This window comes from Bombina bombina, chromosome 4, assembly GCF_027579735.1.
Source record: "Bombina bombina isolate aBomBom1 chromosome 4, aBomBom1.pri, whole genome shotgun sequence".
Taxonomy (NCBI): Eukaryota; Metazoa; Chordata; class Amphibia; order Anura; family Bombinatoridae; genus Bombina; species Bombina bombina.
This window is the reverse complement of record NC_069502.1, coordinates 460,693,400-460,705,543: the sequence shown is the minus strand read 5'-3', so window position 1 is coordinate 460,705,543 and position 12,144 is coordinate 460,693,400. Positions and strand designations below refer to the sequence as shown.

General features: G+C 40.6%; 1 protein-coding gene across 1 annotated transcript in view; it reads right to left on the bottom strand.

Annotated features, from left to right (window-relative positions):
- Nucleotides 1-12,144, bottom strand: part of CCDC150 (coiled-coil domain containing 150) — a 168,079-nt gene that overhangs the window by 50,409 nt on the left and 105,526 nt on the right. The window contains exons 15-17 of the mRNA XM_053710336.1: nucleotides 8,350-8,433; nucleotides 8,161-8,268; nucleotides 5,423-5,485 (exon numbers count right to left, since the gene is read on the bottom strand). Coding sequence (XP_053566311.1) covers nucleotides 5,423-5,485; nucleotides 8,161-8,268; nucleotides 8,350-8,433 — 255 coding nt within the window. The remainder of the gene's footprint in view (nucleotides 1-5,422; nucleotides 5,486-8,160; nucleotides 8,269-8,349; nucleotides 8,434-12,144) is intronic.

Genomic DNA, 12,144 nt, shown 5'->3' with positions numbered 1-12,144 from the left:
GTCGAACCACTCCATGGTTTCCATGGAGCTGGAATGGCCCGATTCCCCTGTGAACCCATTTATCTGGAGACTAGATGATTTCTTGTTACATCACCCATCTACCACACAAATCTTGACTTCATCAATCCAAGAATATTTTCAGTTTAACAACAATAATGATATATCTCCTCTTACAGTATGGGAAGCACATAAAGCGGGTCTTCAAGGTGAATGCATAAAGCAAAAAGCCTACCTCAAAAAAAAGATATATTTGTACGGTAAACACTTTGACCTTGCGCCTACACCTACTAGAATTAAAAGAATGATGCTCAGAAAGACCTTCTTCTATGAAGGAAATAGATTAGGCCCATTTCTAACAGAGTTCTCAAAACCAAATCATCCCTTACCCATATACACAAAATTAAAAAACCTGACAATACCTAGCTACATGACTGTAAAGGGATTTCCGACCAGTTTAGTGATTTCTATAGACAGCTATACAACCTAAAAACACACACATAGCCTAACCACACAATAGAGATGAGTCAATACATAGAAAAAGCAAATCTGACCCAAATATCGCTGGCCCAAGCCGACGAATTAGAAAAACCGATATCACTAACCGAAATAAAAATGTCCATATCGACTTTACCAGGCCCAGACGGGTTCACCAACGCTTACTATAAAACAGTGATGTGCAGTCACTAGAGGCAGGTGAGGCAGTGCTTCACCTTTCATATGGGCAAAAATATATTTTTTTTTATTGGCTTTAAAAAAAAAAATTGTAATTTTTTTTCCCCAGCATTTTTTTTCACAGCTAGATGTTGTGCAATGGAGAGGCACAAGCAGGTCTGCCCACCATTACACAACATGCTGCGCCATCTACTGGATGACAGTGGTTAAGATCATTGCATGGCCCATAAGTGCTTTATTTGAGGCAGTCCTATTAGGGCTGAACCAATCCAGCGAGAGGCATTAGTAAGTGGAACATAGGGTTGGGGCTGGATGTTAAATTATATAAAACAAAACAAAAACGGAAAAAAACAACTTTCATATATTTTGTTGCTCTCCTGTGAACCTGCTAGCTTTGCTAAAGTGAAAAAGAGAGTTCTGTTCTTCCCCTCTAAGTGCAGTGGAATGTGCCACTGTCACTTCCTGAATCATTACAGAGCAGGAAGAGAGAGGCACAGAGAGCAATGTTTCTGTTCAGCCACATCTTATTGAAGTAAGATTTTACTGTAAGGGATTATGTTAGTGAAAATGATAATTTAATGAATGTGGTTTAGTGTTTTTACTCTTTTACAGCAGGGTCGTTTTTGTATTTTGTTTACTCAAACTTTACACCCACTAACTTATCAGCTTGCCTCTGTACTTCACACTAAATTATAGACTAATTTTCTGAACTCTCTGTAGCTCTGCTGTTTTATTACTTTAAAATGCAATGGTCCCCCCCCTTGTGTGTGTGTGTGTGTGTGTCTCTCTCTCTCTATCCATCTCTCTCCTTATGTGTTGTTCTCCCCCATGGTCTCTTTCTCTCTCTCTCTGTCTCTCTTCCTCCCCCTCTGACTCTCATCCCTTATGTAATGAAAGAATCTATAAGCATAATTTGCAGCATTAAAGTAAAAAGTATGTTTTAAACATATTTTAATGGGCATGGATTTCTAGATCTCATAATCGGAGCAAGCATTGTGTTATCTGGCAAGAGTTTCTGTTACAATCCTTTTAGACTAAAATCAGATGTTTACTAAGTTGACCAGTTTTCCAAGACACCATTTAAAGGGACATGAAACCCATATGAAACCCATATTCAAATTTAAATAACTTTCCAATTTAGATCTAATATCTAATTTTCTTCATTCTTTTGATGTCCTTTGTTGAAAATCATATCTAAATATGCTCAGTAGCTGCTGATTGGTGGCTGCACATAGATACCTCATGTGATTGGCTCACCCATGTGCATTGCTATTTCTTCAACAAAGGATATCTAAAGAATGAAGGCGTATCCTAGCCACTGCCTCACCAACCTCTGACGTCACTGCACGTCACTGCTATAAAATCTTTAAAGACTTACTGGCCCCCTACCTCCTTAAATGTTATCAATCTATAGATGACGCCTCTACCTTTTCAAAAGACATGCTAATGGCACATATCACTGTTCTTCTAAAGCCGGACAAATCACAGGAAGACCCCAGTAGCTATAGACCTATCTCATTGCTGAATACAGGCTTAAAAATCTTTGGCAAAATACTATCAAAACGTATCAACACAATCCTGAACAAAATTATACATACAGACCAGGTGGGCTTTGTCCCATGACGCAAAACCACGGATAACACTATCAGGGCTCTAACACTATCAGCTTATGCCAAATGTAATGATATTAGATCAGTTCTGATCGCAATAGATGCTGAGAAAGCGTTCAACAGAACTAACTGGCAATTCCTTGAAACAACATTAAAAGCATTCAGTTTTGGTCCAAAACTAATTAATAGAGTTTTTAGTCTGTATTCACATCCAAGTGCAAAAGTAAAAGCAAATGGTATGCTATAAAACCCCTTTCCCATACAAAATGGCACAAGTCAGGGCTGCCCATTATCCCCTATCCTCTTTATCTTGACCATGGAGGTATTCGCCTCACACATTCGCAATAATACGGACATAAACGGCATTCCCATAGGACCCCATGACTTTAAAATAGCTATGTACATGCATGATATCCTCTTCTCGGTCTCCTCGCCCCAGACTTCTATACCAGCAATAATACGGGAGCCAGACACATTTGGCCAATACTCTAACTTCTCTGTGAACAAATTGAAATCTGAAATTCTAAACATATCCCTCCCACAGGATGACTTTCAACCCCTTTCCGACATTTGCCCATTATGCTTACAGACAGACTCCATCAAATATCTGGGGATTCACATCTCTCCCGATTCCTCCACACTGTTTGAAAAAAATTATACCAATTTACCTACTTAACACACAGAGAGATCCAACGACCTAGTCAAATAAACCCCTCTCCTGGTGGGGTAGAATTCAATCCATCAAAATGACGACCTTGCCTAGAATACCATACGTCTTACAAGCCCCACTAATACATATACCCAATTGGTTCTTGAAAAGATTACAGGGGCATATCAACTCCTTTGTATGGGGCAAATGTACACCCAGAATAAATAGAAATACTTTATATCGCCTCACTACACAGGGAGGGTTGGGTCTAGCAAATATAAAAGACTATTACAAAGCAGTAACCCTTCAGAGAATAATGGACTGGCATGGTGCAGGAGAGTGCAAGGCATGCGTCTTGATAGACTCCTACATCCTCAAAGCCCCTCAAGTACACACCCTATGCTGGGTCCCCAATGACCTTAGACCCCCTCAATGTCAGCAATTAGATATACATAAACATCTATTTAAAAACTGGGACTCAATGATATCTACCAAACCCCACATAACCACGAGCCGTTCTCCATTATTTCCTATAGCTTTAAATATGGAAATGATAGGGGGCATAGACAAGGCATTCCAGAGATTGGCTGAGTGGGGATATACAACTCCCATAGCTAGGTTCATAGAGAATTTGAGACTCCTGGAAAGACAAAGAATGGATAATATAGCAGAGGGGAGGTTTACTAATTGGTTAAAGTATTCCCAAATACATAATTTCATTTACACTTCAACACATAAACATGACCTCTTGAGAACACTCGCTCCTTTTGAAAGCTTATGTGATAAGTAAATACTGATTCAAAACCCCCTATCCTTGTCACGTACTGGTGGAACACCACAAATCACAATTGCCACTATATACACTTAAGTGGAATAACGATTTAGGCCTACATTTGGACCAAAAAAAAATGTAATCGTATTTTCCACAAAATCCTTATTATCCCCTCAAATACTGGAAATGAATTACAAAATTATGCTCCGTTGGTATCTCACCCCATCCAGACTAAACACCATTTATCCTGGATCATCCCAAAATTGCTGGGAGGGGGTGTAGAGAATGCAGCAGTTTATTACATATGTGGTGGCAGTGTGGTAAAGTCCGACCCCTTTGGGACGCAGTCAAAACTCACTTCCAGTCGATCCTGGGAGAATATTTTGACCTAACCCCAAAGATAGCTCTATTAAATGATCTCCGCAGATCTTCGTGCAAAATTAAATCCCTTCTCCTACAAATTGGCCTCAATGGAGCCAGATCACTGACAGCACGTTCATGGAAAACCCCCACTATTCCCACAAAACAGCTGTAGTTAGAGAGAGTTACATAACTCCTAGACTTAGAGGAATATTGATACCTTAAATGTAATAAAGTTTTTATTGGGAAGACTCTATACAGTCACATAAAGACAGGCCACTACAGCTATCCTCCACACAACTCCGAAACGCTCCACTCATGGAAACTTTGGATGCAGGGGAGTCCTCCCGTCCCAGAGCCTAAGCCTTGCCACTCTCTCTCTCAACTCTCCTCCCTTTCCCATGGCCCTCCCCATAAATACCTGCACCCCATCTCCCATTGATCGCAACTACTATTTGAGGTATGTAACCAATGATATGTCTTGAATATGATTTACTATTGAGACTTTAAACGCTATCTATTGCCCTCTTTGAATACCACAGCAAGGTCACATTTGACAAATGTATGAACAGAAAAGATGCGAACATGGATATGTCAACGCTAAAATATTGTGAACTTCAGTTATAAATTGTTGAATTTTAGTTGTTTTAACTAATTGTTAGAGTCAAATATGGAAAAGCTTGTAATATTTTTGTCTATGCAGAATTTATGTAACTTGTAATGTTATTACAAAAATAATAAATTAAAAATACATTTAAAAAACGACTTATTGGGTAAAGAGATGCAGTCAAATTGAACTTGTGCTTGCATGCACCATCTGTGGGAGGACAAAGTTCAAGTTTTTATTTTCAAGACATCGCTTAAAGGGATATTAAACCCAATTTTTTTTCTTTCATTATTTAGATAGAGCAAGCAATTTTAAGCAACTCTAATTTATTCCTATTATCGGATTTTCTTTGTTCTCTTGGTATCATTATTTGAAAAAGTAGGAATATAAGCTAAGTAGCAGACCCATTATTGGTTCCGCACACTGGATAGCGCTTGCTGATTGGTGCTACATTTAGCCACCAATAAGCAAGTGCAACCCAGGTTCTGAACCAAAATTTGACCAGCTCTTAAGCTTTAGATTCCTGCTTTTCAAATAAATATACCAAGAGAAGGAATAAAAATTGGTAAAAGGGGTAAATTAGAAAGTTGCTTAAAATAGCATGCTCTGTCTGAATCATGAAAGTTTAATTTTGATCTTCGTGTCCCTTTAAACCAGAAATGTACTTTGTTGTGTTGCTTGAGTGGGAACTTTTTGTTGTTAGATTTGGGGGTGGGGGTGACACCCTGATAAATTGCAGTGTTGACTAGTACCTGCTTCAGCCTGACCTCCATCCTTTGTAGTTGAATCCGGCAAGAATCAAATTCACTGTTCACCTGAAAAAAACAACAACAACAAAAAAGTAAATTTATGCTTACCTGATAAAATTAATTTCTTCTACGATATGACGAGTCCACGGATTTCATCCTTACTTGTGGGAAGTGGCAAAGAGCACCACAGCAGAACTGTATATATAGCTCCTCCCTTCCCTCTACCTTCAGTCATTCGACCGAAGTTAGGAAGAGAAAGGAAAAGCCAAAGGTGCAGAGGTGACTGAAGTTTGTAAAAAATATAATCTAAATCTGTCTTAAAAATGACAGGGTGGGCCGTGGACTCGTCATATCGTAGAAGAAATTAATTTATCAGGTAAGCATGAATGTACTTTTCTTCTACAAGATATGATGAGTCCACAGATTTCATCCTTACTTGTGGGATACAATACCAAAGCTACAGGACACGGATGAAAGGGAGGAACAAGACAGAGACATAAACGGAAGGCACCACTGCTTGAAGAACCTTTCTCCCAAAACCCGCCTCAGAAGAAGCAAAAGTATCAAATTTGGAAAATTTGGGAAAAGTGTAAAGAGACGACCAAGTCGCAGCCTTGCAAATCTGTTCAACAGAAGCATCGTTTTTAAAAGCCCATGAGGAAGCCACAGCCCTAGTAGAAAGAGCCGTAATTCTTTCAGGAGGCTGCTGTCCAGCAGTCTCATATGCCAGTCGGATGATACTCTTCAGCCAAAAAGAAAGGGAGGTAGCCGTAGCTTTCTGACCCCTACGCTTTCCAGAAAAAACAATGAATAATGAAGACGATTGACGGAAATCCTTAGTCGCCTGCAAGTAAAACTTCAGGGCACGGACCACGTCCAGGTTATGCAACATACGCTCCTTCTTAGAAGAAAAATTAGGACATAATGAAGGAACAACTATTTCCTGATTAATATTCTTATTGGAAACAACCTTAGGAAGAAAACCAGGTTTGGTACGTAAAACCACCTTATCAGAATGGAAGATAAGATAAGGCCAGTCACATTGTAGTGCTGAAAGCTCAGAAACTCTACGAGCAGAAGAAATAGCAACCAAAACCAAAACTTTCCAAGATAACAACTTAATATCTATGGAATGCATAGGTTCAAATGGAACCCATTGAAGAACATTAAGATCTAAATTCAAACTCCAGGGTGGAGCAAGTGGTCTAAACACAGGCTTAATTCTAGTTAAAGCCTGACAAAAAGACTGAACGTCTGGAACATCAGCCAAACGTTTGTGAAGTAAAATTGACAAAGCAGATATCTGTCCCTTTAAGGAACTCGCTGATAACCCTTTCTCCAATCCTTCTTGGAGAAAAGATAGAATCTTGGGAATCCTAACCTTACTCCATGAGTAGCCCTTGGATTCGCACCAATAAAGATATTTACGCCATATCTTATGATAGATCTTTTTAGTGACAGGCTTGCGTGCCTGAATCAAAGTATCAATGACCGCATCAGAGAATCCCTGCTTAGATAAAATCAAGCGTTCAATCTCCAAGCAGTCAGCTGCAGAGAAATTAGATTTGGATGTTGGAAAGGACCCTGAATGAGAAGGTCCTGTCTCATTGGGAATTTCCACGGAGGCAGAGAGGACATGTCCACTAGATCTGCATACGAAGTCCTGCGTGGCCACGCAGGCGCGATTAAAATTACTGAGGCTCTCTCCTGTTTGATCCGAGCAATCACCCGGGGAAGGAGAGGAAACGGTAGAAACACATAAGCTAGGTTGAACGACCAAGGCATCTATCAGTTCGGCCTGAGGATCCTCGACCTGGATCCGTATCTTGGAAGCTTGGCATTCTGTCGAGATGCCATCAGATCCAATTACGGTCTGTCCCATCGGAGAATCAGTGAGGCAAATACCTCCGGATGGAGTTCCCACTCCCCTGGATGAAAAGCCTGTCGGCTTAAAAAGTCCGCTTCCCAGTTGTCCACTCCTGGGATGTAGATTGCTGACAGATAACAAGACTGGGCCTCCGCCCATCGAATTATCTTGGATACTTCTGTCATCGCTAAGGAACTCCTCGTTCCTCCCTGAAGATTGATGTAAGCCACAGTCGTGATGTTGTCCGACTGGAATCTGATGAATTTGGCAGAAACCAACTGAGGCCACACCTGAAGCGCATTGAATATTGCTTTCAATTCCAGAATATTGATTGGAAGTAGAGACTCCACCTGAGTCCATACACCCTGAGACTTCAGGGAATTCCAGACTGCACCCCAGCCTAGTAGACTGGCGTCCGTTGTCACTATCACCCACGAGGGTCTGCGGAAACACGTCCCTTGGGACAGATGATCCGGCGACAACCACCAAAGAAGAGAGTCTCTGGTATCTTGATCCAGATTTATCGGAAAAGATAAATTTGCATAGTCCCCATTCCACTGTCCGAGCATGCACAGTTGCAATGGTCTGAGATGAAACCGAGCAAACGGAATGATGTCCATTGCCGCCCTCACTTTACCTCTTCCTATTACTAACACAGGCAAAGAGAATGACTGGAGGTGGAGGGAAGGGAGGAGCTATATATACAGCTCTGTTGTGGTGCTCTTTGCCACTTCCTGTTAGCAGGAGGATAAATCCCACAAGGATGAAATCCGTGGACTCGTCATATCTTGTAGAAGAAACCAACAACAATTAGTATGTTGCCTATCTCATTGGTCATACATGCTACATCTCTTCCTGCTTACGTTTTACTTACCTGGGTGTATTTAGCCTCCAGGGCATTGTTGAGTTTGCGTAGCTGAGAATTTTCAGACTGAGCATCACAGACAGACTGTAACTTTGACTGCAGCTGATCCACTGTGCTCTGTAAAGACAAATACACATCAGAACATGGCCAAAGATGTAGCAGATTGCACCTCTATAACCCACATATACAGCTGCTTACCTGTAACTTGCCTTTCTCATATGCCAGCTTATTTCTGCTCTCTGTCAGGTCAGTCAGTAAAGCTTCCACTTGCTTGTGTGCATGCTGAGAAATCATAATTCATGTAATGTGTATAATGGATAGGAAGGTGGCCAGAGGATTATTTAACAGAGGAGAAGAAAGTGAGGTGCTTAATGGGTTAAAATGTTATCAAAATAGTATAAGAACTCAAGGGGAAAGGACTGTTAAAATTATGTCCAATAATAATAGAAGTGATAGGCTGGATTAGGGACACTAAAAACAAAGTTAAACTTTCATGATTCAGATAGAGCATGCAGTTTTAAGAGACTTTCCAATTTACTTTGCCATTACCAAATTGTGCACAGTGTTTTTATATGCACACTTTTTGAGGCACCAGCTCCTACTGAGTTCACTGTGTATAGGAGTATGCAACGGCTGTCGCATGATACAGGCAATTAAAATACATTTTGAAATAGCTACTGCTCATTTAAAATTTAGAGTATGGTTGGTTTATTGTATTGTCTTTTCATTACGCACTTGCTGATTGTGCAATTTGTATTTAATAGTATTTTAAGCAGCAAAAACAAAATTTATGCTTACCTGATAAATGTATTTATTTCTTGACACAGTGAGTCCACGGAATCATCAATTACTGTTGGGAATATCACTCCTGGCCAGCAGGAGGAGGCAAAGAGAACCACAGCAAAGATGTTAAATATCACTTCCCTTCCCACAATCTCCAGTCATTCTACCGAAGGAAAAGGAGAGGAAGGAAACAACACAAGGTGTAGAGTTGCCTGAGGTTCCGATAAAAAAAACTGTCTGAAATTAAGGGTGGGCCATGGACTCACCGTGTCAAGAAAGAAAGACATTTATCAGGTAAGCATAAATTCTGTTTTTTTTCTTAAGACACGGTGAGTCCACGGAATCATCAATTACTGTTGGGAATCAATACCCAAGCTAGAGGACACAGATGATTAGGGAGGGCAAGACAGGTAACCTAAACAGAAGGCAACACTGCTTGCAGAACCTTTCTCCCAAAAGCAGCCTTAGCCGAGAAAAAAATTATCAAATTTATAGAATTTAGAAAAAGTGTGCAAAGAAGACCAAGTCGCAGTCTTCCAAATCTGTTCTACAGAGGCCTCATTTTTGAAGGTCCAAGAAGAAGACACCGCCTTGGTGGAATGAGCTGTAATTCTCTCAGGAGGCTGCTGACCAGCAGTCTCATATGCCAAATGAATAATACTTCTCAACCAGAGAGAAAGTGAAGTGTCAGTAGCTTTCTGACCCTTACATTTTCCAGAAGAGCAAACAAACAATGCAGAAGACTGACAAAAGTTCTTGGTAGCCTGCAGATAGAATTTAAGAGCCCGCACAACGTCTAAGTTGTGCAACAAGCGTTCTTGATGAGAAGGATTAGGACAGAGAGAAGGAACATTAATTTCCTGATTAATATTTCTGTCCGACACAATCTTAGGAAGAAAACCAAACTTGGTACAGAGAACTGCCTTATCTGCGTTAAATATGAGATAAGGAGAAACACACTGCAAAGCTAAAAGTTCGGAAACCCTCAGAGCAGAAGAAATAGCAGTAAGAAACAAAACTTTCCAAGATAACAACTTAATATCTAGGGAATGCATAGGCTCAAACAGAGCCTGTTGTAAAACCTTAAGAACAAGGTTAAGGCTCCAATGAGGGGCAACTGATTTAAACACAGGCCTGATTCTGACCAGGGCCTGACAAAAAGATTGTACATCCGGCACATATGCCAGACGCTTGTGCAGCAGAATGGATAGAGCAGAAATCTGACCCTTGAGGGTACTGACAAATAACCCCTTCTCAAGGCCTTCCTGGAGAAAAGATAGGATCCTTGGGATCCTGACCTTATTCCAAGAATATCCTTTAGACTCATACCATTAAAGGGACACTGTACCCAAAATTTTTCTTTCGTGATTCAGATCGAGCATGAAATTTTAAGCAACTTTCTAATTTACTCCTATTATCAAATTTTCTTCATTCTCTTAGTATCTTTATTTGAAATGCAAGAATGTAAGTTTAGATGCCGGCCCATTTTTGGTGACCAACCTGGGTTGTCCTTGCTGATTGGTGGATAAATTCATCCACCAATAAAAAAGTGCTATCCAGAGTACTGAAACCAAAAAAAAGCTTAGATTCCTTCTTTTTCAAATAATGATAGTAAGAGAACGAAGAAAAATTGATAATAGGAGTAAATTAGAAAGTTGTTTAAAATTGCATGCTCTTTCTGAATTACAAAAGAAAAAAATTGGGTTCAGTGTCCCTTTAAAGATATTTATGCCATATCTTATGATAAATCTAGAAACAGGCTTACAAGCCTGAACCATGGTCTCAATGACCGATTCGGAAATCCAATCTTAGCTAAAATCAAGCGTTCAATCTCCAAGCAGTCAGCTTCAGAGAAACGAGATTTGGATGATGGAAAACCCCAAAGTGGTTGGTAACCTGGAGAGCACTTCCCTATGGAGTTCCCATTTCCTGGGATGACAAGTCTGACAGATCAGAAAAACAGAATTTATGCTTACCTGATAAATTACTTTCTCCAACGGTGTGTCCGGTCCACGGCGTCATCCTTACTTGTGGGAATATTCTCCTCCCCAACAGGAAATGGCAAAGAGCCCAGCAAAGCTGGTCACATGATCCCTCCTAGGCTCCGCCTACCCCAGTCATTCGACCGACGTACAGGAGGAAATATGCATAGGAGAAACCATATGATACCGTGGTGACTGTAGTTAGAGAAAATAATTCATCAGACCTGATTAAAAAAACCAGGGCGGGCCGTGGGCCGGACACACCGTTGGAGAAAGTAATTTATCAGGTAAGCATAAATTCTGTTTTCTCCAACATAGGTGTGTCCGGTCCACGGCGTCATCCTTACTTGTGGGAACCAATACCAAAGCTTTAGGACACGGATGAAGGGAGGGAGCAAATCAGGTCACCTAAATGGAAGGCACCACGGCTTGCAAAACCTTTCTCCCAAAAATAGCCTCTGAAGAAGCAAAAGTATCAAATTTGTAAAATTTGGCAAAAGTGTGCAGTGAAGACCAAGTCGCTGCCTTACATATCTGGTCAACAGAAGCCTCGTTCTTGAAGGCCCATGTGGAAGCCACAGCCCTAGTAGAGTGAGCTGTGATTCTTTCAGGAGGCTGCCGTCCGGCAGTCTCATAAGCCAAACGGATAATGCTTTTAAGCCAAAAAGAAAGAGAGGTAGAAGTTGCTTTTTGACCTCTCCTTTTACCAGAATAAACAACAAACAAAGAAGACGTTTGTCTGAAATCTTTAGTGGCCTCTAAATAGAATTTTAGAGCACGGACTACGTCCAAATTGTGTAACAAACGTTCCTTCTTTGAAACTGGATTCGGGCACAAAGAAGGTACAACTATCTCCTGGTTAATATTCTTGTTGGAAACAACTTTCGGAAGAAAACCAGGCTTAGTACGCAAAACCACCTTATCTGCATGGAACACCAGATAGGGCGGAGAACACTGCAGAGCAGATAACTCAGAAACTCTTCTAGCAGAAGAAATTGCAACCAAAAACAAAACTTTCCAAGATAATAACTTAATATCTACGGAATGTAAGGGTTCAAACGGAACCCCTTGAAGAACTGAAAGAACTAGATTAAGACTCCAGGGAGGAGTCAAAGGTCTGTAAACAGGCTTGATTCTAACCAGAGCCTGAACAAACGCTTGAACGTCTGGCACAGCTGCCAGCCTTTTGTGAAGTAAAACAGATAACGCAGAAATCTGTCCCTTCAGA